The sequence below is a fragment of the Tachypleus tridentatus genome, chromosome 6 (assembly GCF_004210375.1).
Source record: "Tachypleus tridentatus isolate NWPU-2018 chromosome 6, ASM421037v1, whole genome shotgun sequence".
NCBI lineage: Eukaryota > Metazoa > Arthropoda > Merostomata > Xiphosura > Limulidae > Tachypleus > Tachypleus tridentatus.
This window is the reverse complement of record NC_134830.1, coordinates 152238964-152255319: the sequence shown is the minus strand read 5'-3', so window position 1 is coordinate 152255319 and position 16356 is coordinate 152238964. Positions and strand designations below refer to the sequence as shown.

Here is a 16356-nt window from a genome sequence, read left to right as displayed (position 1 = left end):
CTTAACTGTCATGCCTTAATCACAAACAATAAATCAGTTGTGCTCAGACATAATTTATTTATTTTAAAAAATATTTCTTTTTTAACGTCAGTCGCTGAACACCCCTCGCTTAAACAAAGCATCAATTGCAAACCTAAACCTGTTTTTTTCAAACCTAGAATGACACGAGTTTGAAAAAGAAGACATTCTTTATTAGGCCTAACGGTTCAATGTGTTAAGAATTCATTGTTAATGAATGTCGCTGGCATTTTTAGCTATCCACAAAACTTTTTTGTTTCGAAAACCGTTCTTAGGTTTTGTCCTCAATTAGATTATCTCAAGTTTAGTACCTTTAAGCTGTAATAAACATGACTTGCATACAGTCTTTCAAAAGGCATTAGTCGTTTTTAGTTTGCTTTTTTAAATGAGTCAGTACAAGTTTTAAAAAACCGCTATGAAATCAAAGTTCGAAATATTTTTTGCACTAAAACAGTATTTGAAATCTGTTCTACCGGAGTCTAATGTTTACTTTTTAAGAACTCAGTATTTTGAAAACAAACAAACAAAACAGTCTGCTTTAGACTGCTGTTGGGACGGTTGTGGCCTAGTGTGCCGGATTACGAATCTGGGTGTATGATTTGTGCACCGATTTTGTAAGTTTGCGCTCCGCACTTTGGGGTGTCTATGTTCAGGTGGCTATGGAACTCGACGTGCAGTCTGTGGATTGCTAGTTCGAATCCCCGCCCCATCAAACATGCTCATCTTTTCAGTCGTGGGGACACAAATTGGATGGTCAAACTCGCTATTCTTCGAGAAGAGTAGTTCAAAAGTTGACAGTGGATGGTGATGACGAACTACTTTCTCTCTACTTTTCTTGCTATTTTAAAGACTGTTAGCACAGAAAGCCCTCGTGTAACTTTGAGCGAAATCTAAACCAAACCGCACCTTGGATTCGTGGTTGTATTATTAAAAACAAAAAAGTAACCATGAGATCCTATTATTCCGTTAGGGTAGCCTAAGAATTAGTAATGAATGCTATTTACCAGGTAGGACCCTTTAGTTTATTAGGTAAGGTTTTTCATAACCAACCAACGAATACCAAGTCTATAATTCCATTTTGGAATTATACAATTATATACAAGTTTCAGTTACGTTAAAAATACTAAAATGAAACAATTAAAATGTTGTTTGTTTTATTTATGAATAATACAGTTTGTCCACACACACACCTCCCCCCAAAAAAATTGAAAATTTACTGCTCAAAACAGTGAAAGGAGATTCGAAATTTTAAAAATATATTTCAGCTACTGCATATCGATGACAGCTTCGAGTTGATCTGATATGCAAATGTACGCTTTTGAAGTCCATTATCACAAAATAACCATTTGGTGTCAGAGTTTACAGCCAAATAAACGACGCTTAAACATTTACTCAGGCATGTTGCCATTTTGGACATTAATACAAGTCGTATATCGAAATGCCTTGATTAAAATGAGTGAATCAATGAACCGCTAAAATAATAATGGTATGTTCATCATCAATGCTCGAAACGACCACAAGCATCTTCCCAGAGTGTTCCATACATGAATTCAAACTCAGTGAGTGTACTGGTCAATCCATTCGGTCGATACCTTCTTTATACCCGTTTAGCAGGTGTGAGAGGTAAAGGGATGTTATAATCCATTAGAAGGGACTTCTAGTCTTAGCACACAAAAGTCATAACTAATCTCTGCCTAAACCGATGTCACAATATCCACGTCTTTTAATCCAAGATCTTGCAGTTGGATACGTTTTTTTTGTCAGGCTGTGCAGTGAAGAATAATTTGTATGTTCTTGGCTTTACTGATGATATACAGACGTATAATTTAAGGAAAATAAGGAACGTGATGATCCTTCTAGATCGTCTCATCAACTGTACTAAACTCTAGAATAGAAAAGTAAAACGCCCTCACATTTCAAATATTTATTAATGTTTCCCTAAACATCTTTTCTAAATTAATTCCGTTCCAAAATCCAACCACTCTGTTTAATATTAATGAAACAGTCTTGGTTTTAAGACAGATCCTACCCTGCCAAAATTTGTCATCCGTTCTCGGCATCAAATACAAAAATTGTGTATTACCATTTAACGTCTTTGAATTGTAAAACATCAATGAGATTCCCTCTAACTCTCCCTTTCTCTTCCATCCCAGGTATCATCCTAGTAGTCTTCCTTTAAACCATTTCCAACAATTTAGATTTTTTAAGTAACCGAACATTAAACACAGTAATCCAAATGTGCCATAGCTAATGACCTATACAATATCATTATAATGTCTTTAGACTTGTGCTCAATATGCCCATAGATACAACCTCAAATCCTATTAACCTTACTTACTAGCAACAGCTCATTGTTTGGATGGCTTAAGAAACTAGTCAACTGGAAAACGAAGACGATTTTCTTCCATAAAACTGCTAATTCATAATTCAAATTGTGATACCTGCATGCAATACCTTGCATTTATTTTAATTAAAACCCTCTGCCATTTAGTTGTTCAACTCGCTAGATGATGTAAATCATTTTGTAAATCAACAGCATCCTCTTCATAGCCAGCAACAGCCAAGATCTTAATGTTATCATCGAATCTAAATTTATTAACCATTCCTTCATCTTTGTAACTGATTTAAATGGCAAAATAGCAAAGGCCCTATGAAAGTAGTTCATCTGTAGAAATGAGGCTCACTAGCCGCTTCAACCCCATGTTTCCTGGAGGTTATCACGGTGGTCTATATCGTCCAGATGACTGGTCAACTTTCACCTGACAGGGTCCTCATCCTGCTAACCACATTTGAGGCTTCCAAAGATTCTACGACCACTTTTATGTATTTAATCAGCTTTTTCTGTCCCAAAAGTCATTTTACTTTGGGAACACTAGTGTATTTCAATATCAATCTGGGTGTTTTGTTTTTACACAATATCATTGTTCAAACTGTCAAGTGAGAACGACTTGAATTGAAATGCACATATCGGGTTACCTGATGGACACTAACATTAAGTTTTAATTGACATTATGTGATGATAATGGACGAGTTGCTCTGCTCATGGTTACACGAACATACGAAACTCAGCTGAAGTTTTTTAGTTAGATTTATCCAATAATTTTAGTTTCATAAATATAACTGTGTTGATCCCTCTTTCTGGTAATTATGACAAATCCTTTGTTGAATTAGTTGGTAGTTTTATTTATCCGTTTAGTAGCTGTATTGTCATTTGGTTTTGTACGTGAGGAACGACAATGAATTGTTAGAAAGGGTTCAGAAGAGGGTTACTAGAATAGTGTTTAAGACTGAAGATAGGTTAAGATCTCCGATTCTTTTCTCTTGAAGAAAAACTAGTTAGAGGGTGTTTGATTGAGGTGTTTTAGATTGTAAAAGGAATTGATAGCCTGATGCATTTTTTTTTTCATATTTAACAGTGAGAATAGTAGGAGTAGGGGGACACAGGTGGGGAAAGTCTAGAAGGACCAACAGTTCCCTTGTTGTCTCTAAACATTGTTATTCATCTTGTTGGGGAAATTATCGAGGAACTTTAACTTAACCCATTTTTTTAACCTAATTTTTCTTCAGCTCTACCCTTCGTATGAAACGCTTACGGCTGTATTCAATATACTTTAGTGGACATTTTGTACAACAGTATGTTGAAAGTTTATCAAAGTTTTTAAAATGTGTGACTTAAAGTCGTGAAATAAACGTTTGTTTATGTATGGTAAGTACTGTCAAGTTTAGTCCCAGCTAAACTAAAGTTAAGAAGAGGGAATCCTGAATGGCTGCGGTACTTGAAATTCTTTCAGACTAAATTAGAGTAAATAAATTTAACTTTTTCCCAAATTTTTTGGTTATATTTTTGTGCGCCAGAAATACCTATTAAATTTTGGTTACTGCTCAGGATCTTCACCAGCTTATCCTCAAATTGAAATTGTTTTAGGCAGACTTAGAATAAATTTACCTAAGAGAACTGGATGCGGTCAAAGGCATCAATCGGACCTCCCGAGTCCGAAACTAATTAAATCTCGAATCGGTCAAGGGATGACGGAGCTGTGAGCTAAAAATTTGTACTCGAGACGACAAAAAAAACAACAAACAAACTTGGAGGTGTTGTATGAGCCTTTATGCCGCGGCTGAAAACGTAAACAAATTGTAGTGTTCATACTATTGAGTATAGGTCGAACTTAATAAAGGCGTAACTAATGCTAATTTAACGGCAAATGTTAGCAGGTCACTGCTGGTGTTTTTACAGTAACATCGGCTACGGTAACGTTTCTAGATTAGTCGGTACTTTCCCACATATTTGAAGATAAAAATCGTGTTTTTTATTTTATTTTAAAGCAGTGTGGGTGTGTGTTTTGTATATAGTGAACTTGGCAATTACAGCTTTTAACCCGTAGTTAAGATCGTAAAGACACCGGTGCAGGCCTATATTTACAACACCGGTTGTGCTGGGCCAGATATCGAGTTTCTATTTTAATTTGCGATGTTTTAAAAATACATTATACATTTTCTTTCCAAAATGATCTTTACAACAAATTAATGTAATTAAAGAAAACTAGCTCCTAACGGTAAAATAACTTTTTTTTGTATGTAGATCCATTTTCACTTTTTATGATATGAATTAACATGTATGTCGTGCTTTCCTCGGGTATCTGTAATTTGTCATTGATTCTTTTTATTTTTTCTATGAATTGAAATATTTTGCATCTAGAATGTGGGTTAAATACTGTAATCTAGCAAAGCTATATTTCTACGAGTCAAGAAATATTATAATTATTGTTATTATATTGAAATATAACTGGGTAACTCTGACGATGAACTCTTCGTAGGTGAAAATAATCGTTAAACTTGTCTCCCCCCCCCCCAAATAAAGCGATCTTTTTAGGGTTAGTAGAACTTTTAACTTTTTACAATCTTTTAATGTGATTGTTCGTATTTATATTAAGTACTTTATGTGGACTATCACCATATTATGTTACATTGTTTCATGCCCACGAGCTCTCGGCTCAGTTACCTAAGCCTTTTTTACAAGTGCGAGACGTTACTTATTTTAAGGTCAGTAGAACTTTCATTAATTTTCATCTTTCTCTTTAGACAAAGCTACGTCGCGCAGTTGGTTAGATGTGTTTAGAAACATGTGCTTTATATGCAACCTGAAGCGTAACTTTGTAGTTGAGTTTACAGTGTAATAGTATCCAGTGTTGGAGGTTTGAATTCCCTTGTGAAATGTATAAGTTATTAATTCGTGTAAGGTACATACTGTGTTTAAAAAGTCCCTACTTTTGTTGGTAAACATGTTGGGAAAAGAAGTTCTTTATATATTGGCGATTTATTTGTTGTACTGTATGAGAGAGATTTTGTTGTTGTTTATATTTGACATAAAACAGTCTCCAACTGTATATTAAAACTGTAACACTACTTCTGTCTGATGTGTTACAGGTAGTCCCAATACTCCAACAGAACTCGTAATCTGAGGGTCGCGGGTTCGCATCCCCGTCGCGCCAAACATGCTCGCCCTTTCAGCCGTGGGGGCGTTATAATGTTACGGTCAGTCCCACTATTCGTTGGTAAAAAAGTAGCCCAGGTGTTGGCGGTGGGTGGTGATGACTAGCTGCCTTCCCTCTAGTCTTACACTACAAAATTAGGGACGGCTAGAGCAGAGAGCCTTCGTGTAGCTTTGCACGAAATTAAAAACAAACAAACAGACTGTGCTGGACGGGGGATCACTCGTAGATCTCCGACATATTTTTATAATAATTCAGCCGTTTGAAGTGCCGTTCCTGTCGCACACATTCCAGTGTATTATGAAGGTGACATATTGAACTTTGGAGTATAGGAATCCCAATAATGTCTCAAATTCTGTTTCAGGCGTGGCAAAAACAAAACAAAATAAGGGTACGCGAGGATATTGTGTCCTCTAACTTTAACCAGATCGAATTTCTTTTGCACCCATGTTTCTCCAATATTTGGGTGTTCGTAGCGTACAGTGGATAAATTTAAGTGTTTTTTTTTTTTCGTCACTGACGCCTCAAACAGCGATTGGTTTTTACCTAACCTGCATAACATTCATTCCCAAGGTGAGCAACTCCCCTGTTATTAGACGCCGAAACACTGTTCACACGAGTCACGAGGCGATCGTTTATTCATGGCCATTACTACTTAATAAATATATAACTATCAGTGAACCAACCAATGATATTCTTACCAGAAACAAGCGGCTGTGTTCTGCCTCCAAGTATCGAAACTCGATTTTAGCGTTAAAGTTCTTAGAGTTGCCACGGGGCATAAATAAAAGTACACAATAAAAACGTAAAATACAGTTTAGATTTATTCGGGTCCGTTGTAAAACAGTGAACCAAATTCACGGCCACCTGGTGGAAGAAAGAGAGGATTAAGAATCGCTTGTTTTACAGTTTTCAGTTAAGTCTAATGATAAGAAACCATCAACAGCACGAATTTCTGAGAATAAACAACTACATATCGTCCTGTTTCAGTTGTTAACTCGTAACATGTGGTTGGGGAAAAAAGTAGATAAAACAAATCATCCAAAGATTTTAACAAAATTAACTTCTCTGAACAAAATTTCGCACATTTTACTAACTCTTCCACACTTATTAATAAGTTTTATAATGTTTTTCCTATTACGTTTCATTCTTCTTGAGAAATTGGTAAACATAGTTATAATCAGAGTAGAAATGTTCATTCAGCTTTCAGGGAAGTGGCAGGACTTTCACTTTCCATTTTACTTATTATCGAGTTGATTTGGATAACATTTGTCCACACAAATCCGTATAGCCCGGTTTTTTTCTTCGTAAGTTTTTAAGGAATATCGAAAGTATAAGGTTGTGAAGGTAAATTTTTAAATTCAGTTTCATTGGTAGCCACCTGTATTCTCAGCGGTAAGCTTGAGACTTTCGACCTCACAATTAAGAGGTTCGATTCGTGTATGCAGAGTGGAGATAAACCATTGGACTGCTTTGTGCTTAACAAATATTCCACCATCGAAATTTTAACAGTACATTTTATAATGTTTTAAATGTCAAAACTATGATGTTACAAGCTGACAAGTAAAAGATACGATTACGTTCACATACTCGCAACACGTTTTCTGGCTTTTATGTTGTATGTAAAGGAAAATGGAATTAGTTGGAGACCTTTAATGGACTTTACCTTTCTGTTGAAAGAACGGATGGCGTTTCGACTTCGTTTCTTTCACCAGTTTGCACTGTATTATTAAAGCTCTTAATACACTAGGTACGTAATGTACGTAAACTTTATTATCATATTCTAAGTACAATTCGGAACGATATCAAAATGCCTGCCGGACGGAGAACATAAGGTTATAAAAGGAGGACATGCCTTCTGCAAAAGTTTTTAAAAAGAGGACATGCCTTCTTTTTCGCGGGCCATGTGGCCACCCTAAGATATCTAATAGTCCTTCAACGAGAAACAAACCTCATAAATATTTTTCAAGCAAATAAACAATTTTAACAATACTTTGATAGATAATAGCCTCTTCCATTAACACTCCTACGAAAAGTGGCAATTTGATTTGCCATTTCATTTAAATACAAAATTATTAGCCTAATATTAATAACCTTTCAAGTTGCTCTGGGGCCTATTAGGCCCCACTTTTCGTAGGAGTGTTAAATACCGCGGAGAAAAAAAGATGGCGCTGTTTAATGAGGTCAGTGGGATGGGCTTGAAATTCATTGTGACATCGGATGACGATGTTCAGACACTATTTAACCCGTTACCTTGGGTAATGTTCGAACAACAATGTTCAACGGTTAAATAATCTCTTCAAAAGTAATTTCATTTATTACAAAAATACTTTGTAAAGAAGAACCATCTGTACGACCGCTAAAATAATTTAAAAAAAAATCAAAGTGAACAAATGGTCACCTAGATACTCGGGGGTTTTGTTTTTTGAATTTCGCGCAAAGCTACACGAGGGCTATCTGCGTTAGCCATCCTTAACTTAGCACTCACTGTAAGACTAGAAGGAAGGCAATTAATCATTACCACTCACCGCCAACTCTTGGGCTACTCTTTTATCAACGTAAAATGGGATTGGCCGTAACATAACGCTCCCACGGCTGAAAGGGCGAGCATGTTTGGTGTGACAGGGATTCGAACTCGTAATCCTTGGATTACGAGTCGAGTGCTTAACCACCTGGCCATGCCGGGCCTAAATTCATAGTTGTATTTTCTTAAGTGAAGATTTGATGTCAAATTTAATAAGTCGCTTCATATGCAGCCAAAGGTGAATTCAAATAATTGAATAAAATTGATAGTGTAGGACTCAATTTATGTGCTTGTCCAGGAATTAAGTTTAATAGGCAATTCGACAGGATCAAACCTTTGTGCGTTACTTGGTCAACCTAGCAAGTAAAATAGGTCATTCATAGACATTCATTTCTCGTCTAGACTTGATTTGAAAACCCTTTAAAGTTTGTTTTTATGTAACATAAAAAAAACCATTCATTTTAGTTTTGCCATTTTTACATGTAGAGGGAGTTTAACCTTATCCATGTTTGACATCCGGGGATTATCTCATTCCTCTCTTTCCTGCCTTCTGGCCGAATAACATGATTTTTACAGCATCGTGACTTTATTTACCAGTTTGAATCTGATAAACGTTTCGTTTTCTCCTCACAATGGTTATAATAACGTTTCATTTTTATTAATAGTTACTTTAAAATAACGTCTTCTCTCGTTAGGCGCTTGTCTTGTACTATAAGTTTGAATATCTTTTTTTTTTTTTTTGTATTTACTAATTTCATGTCTGACCCAAGTTTGACCTCTCATGTCTTGTACTTCAGGCATATTTTGTTTTGCATAAGTAGGAGTTTGGGTGATTTTAGCACTTGGGAAATTACAAACACGATAAAACAACGTATTAAGGTCCAGGCCATGAGATCCTTAAGGTTGTTGGCCAATAGCGAGTTGTAATTAAAGTAGACTTGAGTCTATTTCACGCCTGTCAGCACAGCATTGTTTAACCCTACCAAGGACAGTATTTCTGTAAGCTTCTAGAAGGAACTAAGTTTATTTTAACAAACCATGTGTACATGTTATGTAATATGCATAATAAAAGCTTAAGTATCTGACTTAATTTATATTTGTCGGTTCAGAAACAAAGAAATTTATATAATAACACGTAAATATGGACATAGCTGATGTCGGTTTAGAAAGATGCTGGATGTTTAAAACGATATCCCAGCGCACGTGATATGACTTTAGAAAAATCATGGATGTAATTTGACGTATTAAACGTTACCCGGGTTTGTATATCAGAACGGCTAGTATCGGTATTTTTATTGATGAGGAGAGAACAACGTTTCGACCTTCCTAGGTCATCTTCAGTGGGTTTTCTCGTCATCAAGAGTTACCTGGATTTGTTTGCACCTTTAGAAAGATTCTTAACGTGTCGAACGTTACCCGGGTTTGTTTGTGGCTTTAAAAACATCATGGATGTGTCAAACGTCATCATAGTTTGATTAGACATCAGGAAGCCTTTCTGTATATAGTACTGTGCAGATTGAAAATGCACTGCTGGCCAAAATCTTAAGGCCAATGAACATAAAGAAAAAATATGCCTTTTTGCGTTGTTAGACTCAACCACTTGTGTGAGTAGAGCTTCGAAAGATGCAAATAAGAAAAGAGGGGAAAAAATTAGCATTTAATCGGAAAATGTGAACACTATGAAATTAAACTTTTGACCAGCTGGTATTTAGGCTAAGACCATACCAAAAACAAGTCCTAAACAGGGTAGGAAATGCCCAACAAAAATTCTCAGTAGTGAGTTGCACGGCCATCATTGCGAATAACTTCAAACATTCAGTGTTATTCCAAGTGGTGAAGATGGCTTCACGAAGATCATACACTGTTTGGAATTGACGTCCATTTCTATAGACTTCCCTTGCCATCCACCCCCAAACATTTTCAATGGGGTTCAGTTCTGGCGAACACGCTGGATGGTCCAAAAGAATCGCGTCATTCGCCATGAAAAGTCCTTTGTCCTGCGGGCATTGTGGATTTCAGCGTTGTCCTGCTGAAAGATCCAGTCATTTCGGCACAAGCGAGGGCCTTCAGTCAATATGGATGCTCTCTCCAACATGTCAATTGTAGCCAACTGCTGTTTGATGCCACTGTCTAACCTGAAGCTCCATTGTTCCATGGAAGGTGAAAGCACCCCAGATCATGATGGAACCTTCTCCACTGTGTCGTGTCGAAAATGTCTTCGGTGGGATATCCTTATCGTGCTAGTAACGTTGGAAGCCATCTGGACCAGCCAGATTAAACTTTTTCTCATTAGAAAACAAAACTTTCTTCCGCTTTTCTACGTCTCATGTTTGCTTCCCAGCAAAATTTAACCGAGTTGTTTCATGGTGTGGAAGGAGGCGTGGCCTTTTGAAGATGTTTACGGTTTTTAAAGCCTTTCTTTTATTGTTCTTGAGCTGCATTCTGCGTCCGTAAGGGCCTTAATCTGGTCCGACGATCGGCTCGTGTCTTGCCGGACAACCCGTCAAATCCTCCTGCTCAACGCCGGCGAAATTTTCTTGAGCCGACCACTTGAAATTCTCGTTCTATATCCCTCAGGGTCTTTTAAGAAATTTGTAACAGCAGTTTTACTACGCCCAATCTTACCAGCTATGGCGCGTTGAGAGAGACCTTGCTTTTGCTGCTCGACAATTCTGCCACGTTCAAACTCTGTCAACTTTTTAGCCTTTGCTATGTTTTTACCCAGTGTAACAGAGAAGGTGTCAGTGGGAGATGTTGACAACGCTGATGCTTGAACACAAGTGACGAAATTTCGTTACGTGTTTACTGATTAACGCTTCGTTCCAGTATGGTCTCAAACTTTTGACCTGCTAGTATTTCGGCTAATTTCATAGTGTTCACATTTTCCCTATTAAATGCTAAAAACGTTTATTTTTATTTTACCTTTTCTTATTTTCATCTTTCGAAGGTCTACTTAAATAAGTGGTTGAGTCTAACAACGCAAAATGCATATTTTTTCTTTGTTCAGTGGCCTTAAGATTTTGGCCAGCAGTGTAACTTTAAAATACATGCTAGGTTTCCTTGAAATAATATTGTAATTTCTTTCAAAAAAGACAACACATTTTCATCGAATATTCAAACATCTTAGTCTTTCCACATAAATAATCGCTTTAGCTTATTTTAGTCGCATGGATAGTGGCAATGTCCGTTCCAATGATTCCAAGTATACTTGTTAAAGGAATATATCCAAAGCGCCCCTCAGAATTCTCCGGTTTGTTGAATTGGAGCGTTAATCTAAAATAAATCTCATGGAAAGATAACGAAGACTAGTGTTCTGAAGTTCAGTACAAGTCGCATCAAACAAACAAAAAATTAAATTTCTTAAAATTAAGATTTATTTCGTTATTTGTCACAAACAAACTCACTTGAAGGAAAAATGTATTCTCATGACGGCTGGTATTGGTATCAAAACTTTAATTAAAATAACGTACAGCAACAACGTTTCGATTTTCTTAGGTCCACTTCCGGTTAACAAAGTTTTTTTTGTCAATTGCCCGTTAAGCTGAAGATGGCTTAAAAAGGTCAAAATATTTGTTTTCTGTACGTTGTATAATACCCGTACTAGCTGTCTTGAGAATACAGAATACAACTGTTTTTTCATTTATCCTTTTCATTGAACTTTTATGTTTTTTGACTCTCGTTTTACTACGCGTTGGGAAATAGTGCTTGCGATGTGTAGGGATTCAGTGTTGTATAAGAAATTGAGAGCGTTTGTTTCTGTTTGGAACGTTGACTTGTACTTGATTCGCAGTTGGTTAATAAATATGCCGGGTTTATGTTTGGTTTTATTTACTTGTTTTATGAACCTCAGAATTTTTTATTAATATTATTAGGAACTAATAATTCTGTGGAATCAATACTGTTGTTATGTTTTGTCTTGATTTTGTGTGGTTCAAGGTTCGCCACTTGTGACCGACTACACAGTTTTGTAAATTGTAACTTCAAGGTCAGTCACTAGCTGTGACCCTACAAGCGATGTCTTAAAGTATTTGATAGACTATGTGTGAAGAAATATTTCAAGGTCTGGTAGGTTGCGCGAGTTTAAGTTCAAGGTCGGTCAGTCAATAATTGTGACCACACGGACGATATCTTGTAAATTATCTGACAGAATGTACTTCGAAGTCAGTTACCGGTTTAATCACCCTACCCAATGTATCTTTTTCTGAAACTGAAACAATATTTTGTCTGACATTGTCTGTGAGGTCAAAATTAGTGACTGACCTTCAAAGTGTAGTTCATCTTTCCAGTGTATTTTTCGTTAGTTCGTGATATTTGTTCTTCCATCTTTCTAACTTTTATTAACTTGTTTTGTACGTTACAGCTGCATTTGCCAACTGGTATGAGTTGTTCTGGAAAATTGTTGTGACAGTGAAGCCTTTTTTTTCCTTTTTCTTTAAAACTCAGCCACAAAAGAAAACCTGTTAAGTAAACTGACGGTAGATGTCGCACGTGTATCCGTAATTTTTTTTTTTTTTCAATTTAACTTCAGGATGTGCATGACGTCACGTAGTAACATTTTATTCTAACAAAAACAAACGAACTTCGGTTTCAACCCCCTTACTTAAACCTAATTACTTGTTTATTTTTTTGGTGTTCTGGCTAGCTCCGAGTCGTCTGTAACGAAAGATCCGATAAACCCTCATTAGTTTGATAGTAAGGTGCGAACAGAATTCGCTGAATCATTAGTTTAATTACCAAAATTAGTTATTTATCCACCCAAGAAATTAATAAAATCTGTGTTTAGGTTCTCTGTACAAGTTTGTTTTTAAAGATTTATTAAGTACATTTGTGTCACATGTGTTTATTTTTTGTAATTTAAATAACAGTACATTGTAATAACTGCATGTGATATTAAAAGATAGGTTTGTTTTGAATTTCGCACAAAGCTACACGAGGGCTATCTGTGTTAGACATCCCTAATTTAGCAGCGTAGCAGTGTCACCACCCACCGCCAACTCTTGGGCTACTCTTTACCAACGAATAGGGCAAGGCCAGCGCGTAGGCGTGCGTCATCAGGGTCGCGGGTTCGCGCCCGCGTCGCGCATGCTCGCCCTCCCAGCCGTGGGGTGTATAATGTGACGGCCAACTCTTGGGCTAGTCTCTTTAGGGACGGCTAGCACAGATAGCCCTACTTGTGCGAAATTCCCAAACAAACAAACAAACAAACCAACGAATAGTGGGATTGATCGGGTGTGTGCGTATATTGAGAACACGAGATTTTGTGTTATCCTTTATAAGTAAAGGTTTGTAATGTATTTTTATGTTATCCTGTTTTTTAAAGTTAATATTTGTTTCGTTGTAGTATGTGGGAAGTTTCTTAGTGGCCGGAAGTGACCAAGCATCACGTGCCGAGTTTGTACGGATTCAACTCGAGAACTTGCGGGTGAGTAACATAACACGGGCGAGTTTTTATTATAATCATTATTATAACTAACATACCGTATTGCCCAGGGGGCGTTGTTGCAAAAGGCGGAGGCGATAAATATATATATACACACGTGATTTGTTGATTTTTCATGCTAACAACTGTATGTTCCTTTGTTGTTGTTTTTTTGTTTAAGATTGTAATTAAGGTAATAATGTAGATTATATGTTGGGTTACTATTGCTGTAAACATTACAGTAATAAGGTGAATTACAGCAGAGAGTTATACGCTGTATTACTATTATTATCACACAGGGTAAGTTAGCGTCTGAGGGTGGAACAATAATCCGACAGGGGTCGGGCACTACGACACGTGTTTTTATGTGATTTAAATTGTGTTACACAAGAAACCTGAACCATTGTGTCACAAAGCTCATTTTATGTTTTAAAGTATCGCTTTCGGTTATGTTTGCTTCTACAGGGGGGTTAAACGTAATTCACTGTTTCATAAGAACACCTACATTCCATCTTTCTTGTGGGAACGTGTTTTCACGCACACGCACACTGTTAAAAGTATGGATGGAAAGTGTACTTCTTGAAGATGTCTGGTATTATCTGACTTGTCACGTGGTTTTGTGAGATAGTGTTTGGGGTTACAATATTATAAAAGTACTTTCGAAAATTAGTACCTCGAGCACCGGTTTCTTTTATTTGTTAAAATAAAAAAGGTTTCTACCAGCAACCACGTTTCCAAAAGTTTTATTTCCAGTTATGATAATTTTATAAATCCCCCAAAACATGCGTGATTATTGAAAGATAGTTTCAACACAACCTAGGTAGGTGGCGCTGGCAATCTGCGCTGCTAGCCATGCCTAATTTAGCAGTGTGACTACAAGGAAAGCAGCTAGTCGTTGCCATCCACTGCCAACTCTTGGGCTACTCTTTTACCAACAAATAGTGCGGTTAATCGTACCATTATAACGCCCCCACGGCTGAAAGGGCGGGTATGTTCAGTATGACGCGAGTTCCAACCTGCGACCCTCACATTACGAGTCGAGTGCCCTCTACCCGAACACAACCTTCGATTAACAAAACATTCTTCGAGCGCCGTGATTTTCCTCACTTTCGCGAAAACCAGCTGATAAAATACAGTCAGCACTACTCCAGAACTGAATATTCGACAAGTGTAAGGTACAATTATGAATACAAACTAATCATCTCTATTCAAAATCTAATTTATTGCCATGAAATAAACGTATCCCAGAGAGTCATTCACACGATATATTCTCAGTCGTCTACATGTATAATTTTTCACTTAGCAACTATGGAAAATGGTATTGGAATATGTATATGAAAATTAAACATGGAATTATAACACTGTGTATAGCAGCAGGCCAGGTGTGACTTAGTAGTTCGTATACTGGGCTGCTGATTGGAATGTTCTCTCCAAGATGCTGAGCTAAAGACGCTATGCACCTTGTATTCGTTCAAGTTAAAAAATACCTCAATGCAATGAAATGATACAATGATGCCTGATAGGTTGGAGCCTGCGTTGCCAAGTAGAGGGCGCTAGACTCGTAATCTGTGAGATGCGGGTTCAAATCTCCGTCCCACCAAACAAGCTCGCACTTTCAGCCGTTGGGACGTTATAATGTACTGTCGACCTCGCTTTTCATTAAGAGTAACCCAACAGTTGGCGGCGGGTTGTTATGACATGACTAACTGCCTTCCCTGTAGTCTTTTTCCAGCTAAAATTGAGACGGCTAGCGCCCACAACCAACGTATAGTTTTGCGCCAAATTGAAAGTAAACCAAAATAAAGTGATAGGTTATACACTTGTAGTGTAGGTGAAGAAATGTAACGTCTTGCATTTTCGTACTGATTACATATCTACCAATCTCGTACCATGTGCGACCATACCTCAGTCGGTTTAGTTTAGTTTAAAAATCATCTCTCAATACTTGTAACATTTTCAAACAGTAACTTCCAGGAGGGAAGTGTTTTTGACTATTTCAAGGCCACACAGTAGATTACAGGCTGTTTCCCGCGAGCATCGAAACATGAATTTTACCGTTACATCCCTCAGTTACAGGCCAACATCACTTGGATAAAATGGTGGTTAGTATGTTAAATTATACAAATCGTAAACGTTTCACATATTAGCAGGATGCTTGTTGCTTCCAGCATGTCTTAACGTTATCTCGAAATTCATAAATAAGAAATCAGATACGTAAGTAGCAGTTGCGCTTGACAAAACACTTAATGTTGGAGAAACTAACAATTGTATAATGTTGTCAACACTTGTAAGTTTTCGCACATTCAAAAGGTTAAAGTCAAGGACGGCTACAACTCGACTCTAAAGGTGTATGACCTGACCAGTCAGGTAATTCCATTTGGCCAGCACGCGCGGGTATTTGAAAACAATGAGGATCAGTTTCACGAGAGTCACTTCGCAGTATTTTATTATGAAATATCACACGCGGCTGTCACGTGCTTCTAAAACAACGCCCTCTGAGTTGTTCTTTTAGTGCAATATAACCTTTAATTATCTTTTCTTCTAATTGTCTCGGGTATCTCTCTACTTTTCATTATATTCTTCCATATATAATTTATTCACACGTAAGACTAGGCTTAATATAGTGTATACATGTTCATCCCACACGTAAAAATAGAGCGAAATTAAGAAAACATGGAATTCTGGAAGCTGTGAATTTAGATGTATACTTGGTATATGTATACAACCATTGCTGTTAATTTACTCTGCGTAACGATATGAGAAAACAAAACAAAACACTTAACATCTGTGCACATTCATGCTCTGGTCACACTGATATAATAAAACGACGCGCGCATGAACTCCTTTCAGTGAAACCCAAGAACATGCCGCCTGAGTTGACCATTCATCATCGTGGGGAGTCC

At 37.1% G+C, this 16356-nt stretch overlaps 1 protein-coding gene across 4 annotated transcripts in view; it reads left to right on the top strand.

The window, feature by feature from the left end:
• LOC143254084 (uncharacterized) overlaps positions 1-16356 on the top strand; it is a 139146-nt gene that overhangs the window by 13184 nt on the left and 109606 nt on the right. For 3 of the 4 annotated variants that reach the window (XM_076508837.1, XM_076508836.1, XM_076508839.1), the window contains exon 2: positions 13376-13456. The exons of the other annotated variant lie outside the window; for it this stretch is intronic. In XM_076508837.1, coding sequence (XP_076364952.1) covers positions 13376-13456 — 81 coding nt within the window. The remainder of the gene's footprint in view (positions 1-13375; positions 13457-16356) is intronic. 4 annotated transcript variants of the gene reach the window in all.